The 16,548-nt window shown below is 31.0% G+C and overlaps 2 protein-coding genes across 2 annotated transcripts; both read right to left on the reverse strand.

Moving 5' to 3' along the window:
* Positions 1–5,581: 5,581 nt before the first annotated feature.
* On the reverse strand, positions 5,582–6,248 carry LOC122590233 (GATA zinc finger domain-containing protein 16). Its single transcript, XM_043762564.1, has one exon. The coding sequence runs from the start codon at positions 6,148–6,150 to the stop codon at positions 5,608–5,610; it is 543 nt and encodes a 180-aa protein (XP_043618499.1). The 5' UTR covers positions 6,151–6,248; the 3' UTR covers positions 5,582–5,607.
* A 3,992-nt stretch (positions 6,249–10,240) lies between these two features.
* LOC122589116 (zinc finger CCCH domain-containing protein 15 homolog) lies at positions 10,241–12,705 on the reverse strand. The gene is made up of 2 exons (XM_043761359.1): positions 12,491–12,705; positions 10,241–10,502 (listed from the first exon to the last, which is right to left on the reverse strand). The coding sequence occupies exons 1-2, from the start codon at positions 12,590–12,592 to the stop codon at positions 10,368–10,370; spliced, it is 237 nt and encodes a 78-aa protein (XP_043617294.1). The 5' UTR covers positions 12,593–12,705; the 3' UTR covers positions 10,241–10,367.
* Between the last annotated feature and the right edge of the window lie 3,843 nt (positions 12,706–16,548).

Here is a 16,548-nt window from a genome sequence, read left to right on the forward strand (position 1 = left end):
GGTTAGTGAAAGGTGAAGCTACCAAGTCTTGCACATCCCTATCTCGTTCCCTAAACGTGAAAGGCTTGTGATAAAAGTCAGTATTTAATGCTAGTTTTTCTCTTGTAGGTGTACCGACTCTAGTTGTGGTACGTGCTCTGACTTTTTCCATACTGTTACTTTCAATAACCAAGTTATCTTTGCTTTTTCCTAGAATCATGTCATTTATGCCAGAGTTCCATGGTTCTACGACTAATGGATCGACATCGGCAGGCAAGGGTTAAGGTGAAATGTTTGTTCCTTTTTGAATAAAAGCAGCGTACATAGCGTCCATCAGATTGTTAATCCGATCAAGATTGCGAACTATCAATTGCATTAGAGGTTCATTCGGGTCTAGTTGTGTGGCTATGTTGTTAGGTTTCCCTGAGGCTTGATGAGTTAATGCATGCTCAATGTTAGGGGTGTCAAGATTGTTTGTTGTATGATTATTAGTGTTTACTATCAGCCATTTCTTACTTGTTACTAGCGAGGGAGTAATGTGGATTTCTTTGAATTTCTTTGTAAAAAGAAGAACCAAAGTTTCGGTCCCACGGATGACGCCAAATGATGGCACGTCGATTAACATATACGTATCTAATATCATTATACAAAAGAAGGGAGTATGGGTAAGTGTGAGGAAGATTAGGATATTTGGGTGGCGATTCCCTGCTGGTAAGTCGTATTATGTATACGGTTTTACGCCATCCGATCCTATGATGATGATATATGTTTTAGTTATATTTGCTAGATGATGATAAGAGAGTTTTGTTCTTCAAGGAGAATTGGAGTGTAGAGAGTTTTATGTGAAAACTTCTTATGTCTTCCTTTCTTTATGGTTTGAGTTACTATTTATAGTGATAAGGATGACCCTTGGTGATTTGAAAGGGTGTCCATTGGTTATTCAAAAGGGTGTCCTTTGGTGATTTGAAAGGGTGTCCCTTCATAACTCGAAAGGGTGACTTTTGGTGATTTGAAAGGGTGCCCTTTGGTGACTTGAAAGGTTGTCCTTTGCATAGATATTATTCCTTCGGCATCGTATGTATACTATGTCATCGTATGTATACTATCAATCACCATCTATAAATTCAAAAAAAAAAACTAAAACTAAATCATTATTCAAGAACAATTTGATGGGTGATATACTGAAAAATGTAACAATAAACTAGCATGGTATCCACATAATGCAGCGACGATGGCGACGGTGTGATGCCTTGACAGATAGTGATGGGGTGATGGCGTCAAATGGTGTAGGTAATTGATTGGGGGTGTTTACAGATCGATTTGCTCCGGTTTTGACTAAATTTCTAACCAAACCAGCATTCCCGCTTTTAACATATATCAAACCAAATGAGACCAAATATGTTTTCTGGCCGACCAGACCACATAAGCCGGTCCGATTTGACGATTTTGAATTATTATTGTTTTTTTTATTTTATTTTCATATAATCTTGTGTATATTTGTGAATGCTTGTATCAAGAATAGTCATAAAGAACACTTAGTATTACTCCAAACAACTATCACATGATTAGAACATAAGAGCTACCAATCAAAAAACATTAAATATATTATATTTTTCCAATATAAATCCCACTGGATTTGAGTTTACAAGAGAAAATTTAATTTCTTCTAAAATATAGAAGATCAAAGTAAAATATTCACATATCTATTATGTATTTTAAAATCATACTACTAAAAGTTCAAAAGGGTGCTAATGTTATAAACTATAAACATACGCTTGAAGTTTATATATATAATACGTAGTTCGGTCTGGTCCGATTTTGACGGTTCGTTCTTTGTCCAAACTGTAACCAGACCTAGTAACCCGGTTTTTCAAAATTTAAATTGCCGGATTAGACTTTAAAAACTTAATCAAACCAAACCAACCCAAATATCCCGGTTTAGCCGGTTTGGTCCGGTTTGATGGTTCGATGAACACCCCTATAATTGATGAAAATGTGTTTGATTTAAAGGGGGTAGTAAAGATATCTTATAATACAAGGACCGATAGTGTAACTTAATATTAAGTGTTGAAGGTGATTAATTCATTTTGAGTAGTTTGGTTCGTGTGTTCCATTTTTTTAAATTTTCAACATAGTCTATATCTTTATCTATAACCCTTTATAAAACATATTAACTTCTCCTATTTTAGGAAATTCAGCACATTTTTATACCCAAAATACTCTTATTTCTTAATCCTAATACACCTAATCTATACTTTTATACTATTTAATAAATAAAACAACTATCTCTTTAAAAGTTATGGATGATATATCTAAAATACCATTAATGATTAAATTACAATATCAGTCATTTATCCAAAATATCTCCATTAATCTTTTACATCAATTACCTACACCACTCGACGCCGCCTTCATCACTAATAGTCGCTTCCACCACCATACTGTTGTCACCACAACCACCGTCGTATTGCGTAGGTTTCATGCTAATATTTATATTTATATATTAGTATAGAAGACGAAAGAAAGCGGATATGGTAAGTTCTAGACCCAAAATAAGGAAAAGGAAACAAGGAAGTCATGTCTCAAGCTATATTTAGTTTATTTAATTGAAATAGATTTCAACGCAAAAGTAAACGAATAGATGAATTCATTGGGAAGAATCAATAGAAGCTTCGTGTCGCGATTTGACAACGAGAGATATATCATACGTTGTTTTAACCGGATCCTTACTAGAGAGCTTTCTCGAACCAGAAGTGTATATTTCAAATATCCGATGGGAGGAAAACCCCCTACTAATCCGTCCGAAAGCACGATAATTAATAGGGATAAACTCTGCCCCCTCAGACCTGGACCTAGATAAACCCATGCCAAGCCCTCATAAAAGGACACTTATATCTCAAAGTTGGCTAAAATAGGGATTTGAACCTGAGATCCATAAGTTATGTGAAACTAGTTTTTACGTCAGAATTTAGGAAAATATTCAACAGAGGTAATGTAAAGAAAACCATAAAAAAATTATGTAGAAGGATCAATATTCACAAATACATAATAAAAAGAAAAAAAAATTCATAAAAAAGTTTTAATTTTAAAACAAAATATATATTTCGAGAGAAAATTGTTTCCTCCTCCCCACCCCCTCTTCCTTTTTGGCGAAGCCTTACGGTTTCACATAATATAGAATACAAAAGTATATGAGCCTTTACAAATGATTAAGGAGAGAACTCAGATACCGTCAATCCAAATAGTTGAATTTAAAACTTATGAAAAATTAAAGATGCTAACTACTAGTTTCTGATTTATTTGGTTTCTATGGAACTGTTGTAATTTATTTAGATTTGAATATTTATGAAAACATTAAATATTTGAGTTGGTGGTTGTTGCTTTCGACATATCCAAGGCTTCTTCAATGATTCTTTTTAACAGTAAAACATTTTTCCATTACACTCACATAACTTGCAAATAATCTTGAATTAATCCGTATAAAGTATTGATTTCTAATTTAGATATTAAAGATGTAAAAAATCTATCAGTTGGACTAATATATACTCTATTATAAAACAAACTACCTTCTCTACTTTTAACTCTCTACTTTTAAAATACCAAAAATATTCTTAATTTTTAACACAATCCTAACTCACATACTAAATCTTTCTAATATATTCCTAAAATATTTTTCAATCATATTCATCCAAACTATCTATCTTCTTTATTCATTAATTTAAAAATTTTAAAAATTTTCACCTAACATTAATATAATACTCTTAATAAATGTACTACCATTTACATTAATTATCTTTAGATTAATAACCACATCGTTACCATCACCACCACCATCATCATCCTTTGCCGCCACCACCGCATTGCGCGGGTACCCATCTCGTCCTAACGTATACATACGTCGTGTATTTATTAATTTGATCTCCATGGAATTAATTTTAATTCAAAGATAGTACAGAAAACTCAATCATTTATACATCATATACAGGTGACAAACAATTTTTAAACAATTAGGCAAAAAAAAAAAAAAAAAGAAAAAAATTGAAACAAAAATATATTATTATTAGATACACAATTACACATGTTTATTTGTAGGTCGCAACAACATTCCATCATGATCCTATAACTTATATTTTCAGATGACAAAACTTTTATAAGAATTAACATCAACAATACAACGTGTTTTCTTAATTTTTTCGGTTTCAAACCAGATAAATTTTAATTGTAAATAAAATAAAGTATACTCTGTATTAGAGGTGCAAGAAGTGGTTAACCGATTTCGGTTATTAATTTTAATAACAGGTTTCGGTTATTTTTTGAAATAGAAATAACCGGTTACGGTTTATTTGTACCGGTTAATAACCGGTGTCTACTTTTAAAACTGAAACCTATATAACCGATTTCGATTAATAATAATCGGTTAATCGGTACCGGTTAACCTATTTGGTTTTTTTAACCGCCCATTATACTATTGAGAAAGTGGTGAACAATGGGGAAAAACAATCATTTTTGACAAGTCTGACCGACGAACCCATATTCCAAAAAACTCATATTCCAAATAAACATTATTTTCTAAACACAACAAAATTTATCATCCCAAATCTCAAAAACAACAAAAAAATTGATATTGGATCCGATGAAAGAATCATTAATCTATATATAGTATAGATATATTAAAAGCTTACGAAATCATCTGATGGTGCGATCTGTCCGGTTATATATCAGTGTATAACCGGTTAAACGGTTATTATTTGGAATAATTAACCGGTTATAGGTTAACCGGTTAATAATCGGTTTTGGTTTTGAAAAGAGTAATCGGTTAGTAACCAACGGTTTATGTTAAACTATAATCGGTTTTTACTATTCCGGTTACTAAACGGTTTTAGTTACCAGCTACAAATCAGTTCATTTCGGTTAATCGGTTTTTTCTTGCACCACTCATCTGTATTCATTAGCTATAATATCAAAAACCGGATTTGTACTAAAGAAACTTTGATAGAGTGTTGAATAGATATATATGGTCTACCATTATGTTAGGTAGGCAATTGACCGAAAAGTGAAAGTATCAAACTCTTTTAGTTCGAAACATATCAAAGGTCAACACCTATTTTTAATTTCAATTAAATCAGGTTAATACCAATCCATATGGTGAACCTTGAGACTGTAAAATGCTTTTTGAGTATATCCAAATTTACCGTTAAAAAAAAAATCCAATTTGAAACATCCCTTCATTGTTGTTATTTGTTAATTGTTGCATCATATTTATTTTATCTAAAAATTCAAACAAATTTCGTTTTTTAAACATTGATTGTTTATCCAAAACTACAACAATTCTGCCAACTATATCGCGCTTTTAATTACACACAAAACACGTGAAGTAATTAAAAATCTCAATATCGCCTTACTTAAAAAGACGAAATGACACTGATTTTAAAATAAAAACTCCGACACAATTAAAATCTCATCAATTAATAAGAAACCAACTACAAAATTCCAAACAAAAAAGAAACACATATTAAAAGAAGGAAAAAGATAGAAGATATTTTGAGTTTTGATAAAAGAATTTTTCAAAAAAAGATAATAAAAATAAAAAACAAAATCGAATAATCAAAATTTCTTCATGGTCATCTTCTATATCTGAAGTGGCCTAATAGCATGGAGTTGATTTTGATTAATAAACAAACACGGTCCCATGGCCGCCACTCTCACATTGGCGGTGTTATACCCATAACAACTACCACCATCCACCACTACATCGTTATTATTATTAACTACATTCTCATTGACATTCTTAAGGTCGTCTTTAGAATTCAGCTCGTTAATATTAATGTTGTTATCATTATTATTATTATTATTATTATTATTATTAACAAGCTGAATAGTAAGACGACCATGTGACCTACGTGCTATAAAATGAAGCCTTGGACTCTCAACTTTTTCTTCAGTAATAACCAACCTTTTATCATTAGTATAATAACGTCTCATCACAGTCGCAGTTTGTATTGGCAACGGTGGAGGAAGTTCCTTTCGTGTACCCGACGTTCTTCGATTACTTGCTTCACAAGGTTTTCGATTCATGGCAACCTTAGAACCACACAAAGACGGCTGAATATTAGTTTCTAGATCAACAGAACTCTCCATTCCAATATGATCACCAAGATCACTTGTGTGCATTATATGTATATATTGATATTTGTGATAGTGATGAATTTTTTTTTATTTTAATATGTATTTATTTCGAGAGAAATAAAAGAGAAATTGTGAGGCTTTTGGTTTGGATGGGCGGTGAGGAAGAAATAAATAAATGGGAGATAATATATATAGGGTGAGAATTAAAAATTAAAAAGAGATAATACTTTGGTGACAGCTAATATATTTGATATCTAATAAATTTGGAATTAATTTTTACATTTATGTCAGAAATATATCAGCTAAAAATAATAAATGCATGTTCCAATTTTAAAATTAATTGATTTAATTTTTTTTTTTTTTTGATCCTTTATGTTCAATTTATTTAAGAAAATATTTCGTACTTTTCTAATACATAAATGATCTAGAGAATAATTATGTTGTTCAAGTATAAAATCACAATTTGATTAAAAAAATATATATATTAAATCAAAACTTTACTTTATAATCGGAAGATATTTTACCTTTCACAGTTTACTCAATGTTTATTTGCTTTATGTAATATTAACTTCATTTACGATGATACGAGAAAATGAATTCCAAATAGAGGATTGTTTTGTTATCTTTAAACTAATAAGGTGAATATAATTATTATTTTTCATTTGGAAAAGCAATAAAGGTGAATAAATATATATATATTATATGTAGTTAAATTATACTCGTATTATTATATTATATTAAATTAAATAAAATATATAATATAAATGAAGAAGGTAATGAATAATGTTTCTAATTAGAAGATCATATGTGATCTCCAGTTTTATATGTCATTTTATTTTAAATTATTTTATTTTTTCCTTATGATATTAGATCTTGTCATTCATCATCTCGTTTTTAACAAAATTAAGCTTTGAGATGGTGGAATTGAAAGAAATTTCAAGTCAACAATAGTTAATTTAAAAGATTTTAGTGTAAGGAGACCAACATGTATATTATGGTAACAAATTTTTTAAAACCAAAACGTTTACGAGTACTTTTTAATTATTTTACTATAGAAAAGCTCAAGAAAAATATTTTTACGGAATAAATTGACACAGTGACAAACTAAATAAAAAAGGCGATTGAAAAATATATAAATCCAAAGTCATATATCATAAATTCCACCAGTTATCAGACATTTAGGCTTTTCATATATATACTTTTGTACACGAGTGTATACGTTTATGAAAATAAAACTATTCATATCATATTGTTTCCTTTATACTTAAACTATTAATTTGAAGTATTCTATGAGTTTAATCAGCATTGTATCTAAAGATGTTGGCAAAGTAAAGATGATCAAATTATATGTATAACGGGTTATTATAATTTTCGTCTCTCAACTTACCAGATTTTTCATATTTTGAACCTAGAATGAATTAATTACATAAAAATTCAACACTTGTCAAATCCTGAAACATTCGTTCTTCGGGGTAACAACTGCCAGTAATCTCATGAATGCGGGTATTGGCATATGAGATTTCATTGATTCGTACCGGTGTGCACTTCATATATATCTCATGACCCATTTTGACCCATTTTCAAATTTAATTTGAATCCCTAGTTATACGAAAAGTACTACTAGCATTAATTTAATGTTTGAAATATACAAAGTTTAAGTAAATTGTTTTATATCAAAAGAATTACAATTTTATTAAGTATTATAAGTATAATGATCACTATTGTTATGGAACACATATTTATGTGAAAGGTAAAAAAGTAAGGTTTTTTCAGTCCGAAATATCCGATAACGACGAGTTTTTTTTTTTTAACATATATATAAGCAGTAAAATTTGTTGGTTATCTCCACTTTTCAATCTATTTTATTTGTCATCTTAAGATTAAGATGTTTACTTAAAATTATTTCAAATCTAAAATCTCTTATGAGAAATATATGACGTTTTAAATACTAGGCTACTTTTGATGGTGGTTGTCTGGTTGACATACAAATTTATGTATTTTTCGAATATTAGACCTGCGCTTCTGATGTTACTTTTTTACTATGTCTTTACCAAGTTGATATACACAACAATTTGACATGTATCATATATATCTATATAATTAGCTTTGTTTTGGACTTTTGGTACCATATCACATCTCAAAAGTCTACAATTTCAGTCAACTGTTCTTTTGACTTCAATCGCAAATAATTCTAAACACCTAGTAATTAATATCTATACATACTAACATACACATACAACATCGACAACAACAAAACCCAATTCGACCAATGTATGGCATAAAATTAACATACACATTCGTTCATTTATCGGTTGAATTCTTTTTAAGTGTTACTAGCTATCAACAATATTGCTATGAAAAGAGTATAACGTAGTAAAAGACATATTTAATTTGTTCGGATGTACATGATGAATATGGTTATGACTTACGCATTGAAATATATTTGTGACATACATATGTCATCCAGTTGGAATATTGGCACCACGACTGAACCGTTTCCAAAAAATATCTATAACCGCTCTTTCTTGATATCGTTCCCAGTTTCCTTTTAGCACATTACAAGTTCAATTTAATTGTTGAAAAATTAAAATCTAAATGTTAAAAAATAGGAATAGATATGAATTGGTTACTTGACTTACATCATCACCGAGCTGAGAGACACAATTTGATTGACATTGACCGATCTATACTTCTATTAAAAAACTAAAAGGGTGTTTGGCCTAGCTTTTTTTCCAAGGCTTTTAGTTTATTTGCTTATGTTAAAAGAATAAAAGCTCCTTTAGTGTTTGACTTGGCTTATAAACTTATGGTTTTTGGGCTTATAAAAGCCATTTTATATAAGCTATTGTAACATTGGTTTTGAAACAAAAGCCAATGGCTTTTTTTACTAGAATTTTTTAAAAGACCCCTTTGCCCTCCATGCTTTTCATCCACATCTGTTTCCTTATCCCTCTCATCAGGTATTATCTTTTCATTCTATAGAAGCTATTGTAACATTGGTTTTGTAACATTGTCTTTTCCTTCTTTTCATTCATAGTTTTGTTTTAGGTTTTTGGATTTTGTTGTTATGTGGTTTTTATTATGAACTTTACCAACCATTTGTTTCATAAAATTGAATCACTTATTTTGTAGGCTCAAAGTGATTATGAGGCTTTGTAGGGAAAGATCAGTATTTAACCTCTTCGCAATAATATGATGAATGAGAGTCATGAATTGACCAAACTACCCTTAATTAAAATTCAGCATCATTTTTTTTTTAAACTAGTCCGTCGTATTATAAAGTATCTCTATTACGGTACTACCCTCTTTAACTCAAAAACTTTTACATTAATTACTTACACCATTTGACGCTGTCACCACTATTACTATCTGTTGCCGCCATTATACCATCGCATTGCGCGAAACTGTGCTAGTTTAATGTAAACAAGAGTGCATATCTGGTGGACATCACCACCAGGAAAATACTCGACATACTCTATAAAATATAAAAATAACACCAACATTTGAAAACGCAGATCATTTTTATAATTCATATGACATGTATTTCATGATGCTGTGAACATAAACTTTAAAAAAAAGTTGGTACAAGTTTAGCAAAATCATATAGAAAACAGTACAAAAAAACATAAATGTCGAGTACTAAATACAAATACTCAAGCAGTAAGCAAGTTTCGTACTTGTTCTGCATATGCCACTTGAAAATTTTCTGCAATGCCAAGAGTGTGTAAAATTGATGACATTGTTAAATGGTACGTTGTACTGGCTAGCGCAACCTAACATCGGTTATTCACAATTCACAGTCTGCGTAAGTTCTTTAAGAGAATCTGATCGCATTGAAACCAAGTTATTAAAGTTTGAAGTTTTTATTGAGTGGCCTCAGCGAAACAAGCATATATGAATCTTGGTTTAAATGAACACAAGCGGTATGCCAAACAGCATATTTGAATATATATATATATATATATATATATATATATATAACCATTATAAGTGGTTAACGGTTTAGCCAAAAAGTTGACATATGAACATAACGTCACTGTAAATCAAGGTTCCCGCGGATACGCACATCAAATTATCTCATGCAGTCACGCGTAAGATACTAAAACAAGTAACAGAAGGGCCAAGGTCAAAGGACTTCAACCAACGAACTGGAGGTCTTAATAGATAAAATAGGAAATTACATCGACATTTAGTAATATATTACATATTTGTATGATTGTATCAAATCTAGTAGTGAAAGCAGAGCCACTGTAGTACCATACTTAATACAAGTTGTTATCGAAAACCCAAGGTTCATGCTTGAAAAGTTCCCGGCCGTTCATTTGCACCAATCCTGCAGAAATGTCTTCTTCACGTTTCCTTGATGCCTCGGTTTTCTTGGCTGATGTTTCAGCATCCTACAAAACAAGTAAGAAAGCTGGTGACGATAAGGTGGTATATGATTCATATGGATAGTTGAACTTGTGTTACATCTAGTTCCTGTTAATTAATGGTTTGTAGTAGTTAACGTATGCAATTGGTAAAGTCCATATGAACTTCAGTATAGTGCAACAAACCGTCATCAACTATGGACGTTACATCTAATGCAGTTACATCATTATCCAAAGGGTTATTCCTTATTTTCCCTGATGGTAAACATAAATTAAATGTCATGACACTAGGAATGCTAAATTTTGCGTGATAACTTAACATAGCCTGGTTGGCAAAATGGGCAGGTCAACCTGGTAACATAACGATCCAGTGGGTCAAAACAGGCAATTTATAGTGTGGGTTGTGGAGGCTTGACCCACTAATCCTTTTTGTCCGTGATTTTCCTAAATAACTAACGTATTAAATACAATTGCAAAAACAATTATCAAACCAATTCTTTTTGGATATAAAGATGTAGAAGGTTGCATGCACTTATACAAATTTGGGGACTTTCATCCACTTTGACCAGGTATACTCATTTGATCCAAATGTTCGTTTAACTAACCTTTTGTCTTACCCAGTTAACCTGTTTGAAAGATAGCCTATCCCAACACTAAAAAAAAGGGGGCTTGTTCAGTTGTTTGTATGTGTGTATACCAAACACACAGGAGTCTAGAACAATGGAGTCACACATATCAAATAAACACATACTTGAGTGTACATCTGATGTTTGTACACTAAAAAAGTGTCCGGCTTCACATGGCCATTGGCGACTATGTCAATTTGTCATGCATCATTCAACATTGTTGGTACACGTTACACAAAAAAAATGTTTTAACTTTTAGTCACATGTGTTGTACAGCATATCGTGGACAAAATGCAGATGTTTCCAATAGCTTGAACAGAAGATAGTGTGGACAAAAGGCATCTAACTAATAACTTATAATTCGTAATGGTGACAACAAGAATAAATGTCACTTCAGCTTAATATTTTGACACCACTTTTCAGTTCTCATTATAGCTAACAATCACAATCATAAACCGCGAACATGTTAGCATAAGGAAATATAATAAAACAACCTGAACACTTAATCCAGGAAGAAGAATAGAAGTTTGTTCCTGACATCTTAGATCTTAGTATGCACGATTCATCAAATACAAAAAACGCTTTTTTTAAACCTATTTCGGCTTCCTACTTTACCTACATTAAGCCTATTGATTACTCAACTTCGTTTTCAAGTTTTAACATAGAAACAAATACAATAGTTGTTTATGATGTACGAATCAATAAATTATACAGAGAAACAACAAAAGAGAGCTACCTAGAAATACGTCTTGCCGTTTTATTGTTTTATGCAGTTTCCAAAAGTACTCTTATAAATCAAGTGGAACACTAAACTCCTGCAAAGTAGCCCCATTTCACACCTTTTTTCCAACAATACACAATACTAGTCATATAAATTATTTATCCACAATGGGTGTCGATCGCGACATGATTACACGCCCTGTGACAGCATCATCCACACTTTCCACGATATGATGGAAGCAGGGCGGACAAGACCACGGTGTTTTTGACTTTTTTTCAAAAAAATTGAACTTATATACTCGATTTCGGTGTGATGAGCCATAACTCCATACCCGAAGGCCAAACTTATGGTCAGACTAGTACCTTCGGATATCAACTTAAAACGTCATTACGAGCCCACATAAAAAGTGATCAAATTTCTAATTCTTTTTAACTTTTAATCTATGTGGAATTGGTTGTTATGATTATACACCAACCCCAGATGCCCTAATTCATAACAGGTTATGTTGCACAAAAAAGGAAGATACTTTATCATACAATAATCTTAAAATGGAAAGACAACTGAATATATCAAAAACCCCCAAAACAAGAAAAAGGAATAGAATTACTTCAATTAATATTTAATAATGTTTAACATAAAAAAATACTTGGAGGAAGAAAAGGGGGCACCTTTAGAGATTTCCAAGAGAGGAACTGAGCTTGTGTTAATGGGGCGGACGTTGATGATGATGATTTCTTCTTGTTTTCTTCATTTTCTCCTTCTTCTCCCATTATTTGTTTGTTTTTATTTTCGTTTAATTGTTTTTAGGGTTCTACTATATGATATGATAGTTGATAGTATAAGAGAAAAACGAAAGTTCTTTGCTAGAGAATATCAATTTAAAGTGTTTTTTTTTTTTTTTTTTAATTTCTAAATCATCAGGAAATTCCAAAATCTATATCTATGTCTATACTCTTATTATAAACATTTAACAAGGCCAGTCTTGTAGTTCATCACTGTTCAAGCATAAGAAGTATGGGTACAACAATCTTAATGCACCATAGTCTTAATTAGAAGTCTTAAAATTTAAGACTCCCTTTTCCAAACTAACATGGTACCCGCATAATGCGGCAGTAGTCATGACAGTGACGGTGTGGTGGTGAGAGTAGCTGTTGATAGTGGAGGCGGCGTCAAGTGGTGTAGATAATTGATGTAAAAGTAATTGATTTAAAAGGTTAATGAAGATATTTAATCATTTAAAGATGAAGGACTGGTAGTGTAATTTAATCATTAATGTTATTTTAGATAATTCCGCATGTAACATTTGAAGAGAGGTTGTTTTTTATTAGATAATATAAGAGTATAGATTAGGTGTATAGAGGGATTAGAATTAAGAAATAGGGTTATTTTGGGTATAAAAAAGTGTTGAATTTCATAAAATAGAAGAATTCAATATATTTTATAAGGGGTTATAGATATCTTAAATCCATGCAGGAAACCCTCTTTTTTCTCTCAAATGTCTTTTTCCATTCATTTCTAGATCTCTTTTATCTCTCCCGTCTCTAATTCAAATCAATTCTTTTATCATATCAGTTCTATCTTTCTAATCTTTTTTCATTCATCCCCTTCATCTCAATCCCTTTATTACCTCTCCCCCAAATCAACTACTCCACCACCACCATCCACGACCGCCGCCTATCACCACCGCCATACTAAACCGTTGCCTATCACCACCACCGTCCACCACCACCATCATATTGGGATCTTTAATTTATATATGTTTTATATGTTGGTTTTTTGTTTTGCAGGTACTTAACAATTAATAGAAACAACACATATAAATGGTAATCAAGTTAATATTTGATTTATAATATACAAATGAAATCTTAACTTAAATATTCTCAAGTGTCATTTGAGGGTTCTTGGAAACACGCATATGTTGCATGTTGTGGGAACACTCAAATGGTTTGAGCGTTCTTATAAACACGCATGTGTTGCTTATTGTGGGAGCACTCATACAGTTTGTGTGTTATAGAAATAAGCAAACAGGCCTATACTCTAAAGAGCTATTGGGCCTAAAGGAAGCACGCAAAAGGCAATGGGCTTTGCGTATTCCAGTCCAGCTCTATAAATAGAGGTGTGCGGTTTGCGTGTTAAGAGGGAGTGAGCGTGTGAAAGAAACGAGCAAACTTGTGAAAGAAAAGTTATACAAGGTACATTTTCATTATTAAATCTTTAAAGTATACATAAGTTTACTAATTAGGGAGCTGACACACTACCAATTGTACGTTAAAATCTCTTGAATTAAATTGGATGAATTCCATATATCCTCCATATTGACACCATAATTACATATATGTCCAATTAAACTTGATAATTTTATATACGAGGTCTTAAAACCCGTGCGTTGCACGACATGATTGAACTTTAATTGATTGCATGTATAATTTTGCCGGTTTTCAAAATCGTTTGGAAAACTCAACACATAGTACATACATATAAAAGAATGTAAGAAAGAGCACGGATTCCTCGAAATGAAGGACCACTTTGGTTTATTTCATATCTACCGGCCGGAGCGTTCACGGGTTCTTCAAGATATGAAGAACCATATTAATTTTCACAGGTTGCGTGACGGATTCTCTCCTCTTTACGCTCTTTCTTACCTGCACACTCCAACAATTCCTCAAGGTATTCTACGTTCCTAGACTTTCTTTGAGCCTCAACTTTATTTTCGATATTCCTATTACTGCCCAAAGATTTAATGCATGTTTTTATATAATACCGGTAGAACAAAAAAAGGAGCCTTAAACGGTAAGCTTTTACATGCATCAAATTAAAAAAGATGTTCCCAAAGATTAGAGATCATGGTTGCCCACAAAAACCCCAAATAGCCCACGTATCTTTTATTATACTAAAGCACAGTTGTTCTAATAATTTATTGACCAATCACAGCTCTCGATTTCTTAAAGTTGACTTTTTTTTTCAATTTTGACTTTAATTTACACTTTTTTTTTTTTCCATCACAAATTTACACTTTTTACCCAACAGTTTTAATATAATAAATAAATAATAATAGCTTATATATATCCGATAAAATAATAGCTAATATTTATCCAATAAAATAATAGCTAATATATATCCAATAATATGTTCTATCATATATATAAAATTAATTATATAAAAATAAATTAAATTTATTGTAAATATATTAAGATTTTAGTAGTAATTGTACAATTTTAATTTTAATCTTAATCTTAATCTTAATATATATACTATAAGACAATTGAACTAATGACTAATTAACCAATCACATCGTTCGATTTCATCAAATTGACTTTTGATAATGTCATCATTTAGATAAGCTACAAATTAAAAATCCTAATAATCATTATCCAAATATATTATTATATTAATATTTATATTAATTTGTAGAAAAAATCTCAATAATTTACATTTTTTTGTTTTCCATCAATAATTTACATTTTTTTAGCCCTGAATACTTAATTTATATTTATTTTTAGTCATAGAGGATTTTTAAAAAAAAAAAAAAAAATTAACATATGAATATTTTCTAAAAAAATTATTTGAAAACCTAATGACTTATTAACAAATATTAGAAGAGTCCTAATTGTTATCAAAGAATATAAAAAAAATCTTAATTGTTATCATATTATCATAGAACATGTGATTGAAAATAAACATATGCGTGTTATGAACGCGCATCATGATTAAATACATATACTTGAATGTCAAGTTCGGGATCACAAATATGTTTATTTTTTAATTCTTAATTATTTTTCCTAATAATATCACATTATGAGTACATCTGTTTCAAAATATATTATAATGAAAAAATTACTATATATAGCATGTGCCTTGTGGAATGACTACGACAAACAATTCCATCAATATGTCTAGGCTAATAATGACAGTGAGAAACCTATGATTATTGTACTACAACTTGCAAAATATAACACTTAAAACCGTGTTTTTTTAAAATTGTAAGTTTTTATGACTTAAATGTATGAAGATATAATATTGTTAATAACGTAAATCCCGTGTTCAGTGTTGGACACGGGTCTAAAATCTAGTAAAGAAACTAATACCCAAATACCCGATCTTTAAGAAACTATGAATTACTTAAACAAATCACCACTCTTTTAAAGTGACCACGTCCGCAACAATCAAAACATGCGTCAATTGTTTTTCTATATAAACATTCATCAATCTACCTGTTATACTCCACATTTCTCCACTACCCTCACCAAGTATTTTTATTGTCCTCCCTCTTAACCCATGTGAATGAGACTAAACAAAAGAATGAATGATGCTTTCCAACAAAAAGCCAGAAATCATCTTGGACAACATCAAACTCTTCTCTCACAATTGGATCACAAATAGGAATAGTCATTACAAATTTAGTTGGCTTGATTGGATTTCAAATCCTAATTCTTTTTTATTGTATCTATGTAACTTGTAATACCTTTCTAGCAACTTGCTAGTATTAATATATCACTTGCAATTCTAGAGTAGTAGAATCCAAACTATTTAAGGATAAAAAGATACACATGAAGATATAAAGTTACTATCCTAATAAACATATTGTTCGAGCCGGAGTTGTTTATGTTGCAGATGTGGTTGTTGTATTTGTGGACCTTAGATTCGAATTACGGGGTGCAAACTCGTGTGAGCTACCAGATAATGACCATTAGAGTGGCCTTGTGACTGCTAGCCAAAATCTGCAAAT

Source organism: Erigeron canadensis, chromosome 2, assembly GCF_010389155.1.
Source record: "Erigeron canadensis isolate Cc75 chromosome 2, C_canadensis_v1, whole genome shotgun sequence".
Lineage (NCBI taxonomy): Eukaryota > Viridiplantae > Streptophyta > Magnoliopsida > Asterales > Asteraceae > Erigeron > Erigeron canadensis.

What these genes read in the sequence shown, in the direction of transcription:
- LOC122590233 (XM_043762564.1), bottom strand. Translation starts at nt 6,150, where the DNA reads ATGCACACAAGTGATCTTGGTGATCATATTGGAATGGAGAGTTCTGTT.
- LOC122589116 (XM_043761359.1), bottom strand. Translation starts at nt 12,592, where the DNA reads ATGGGAGAAGAAGGAGAAAATGAAGAAAACAAGAAGAAATCATCATCA. An exon ending in TCTCTTGGAAATCTCTAAAG is followed by an intron (nt 10,503 to 12,490) that starts GTGCCCCCTTTT and finishes CTTGTTTTGTAG; the next exon opens with GATGCTGAAACATCAGCCAA.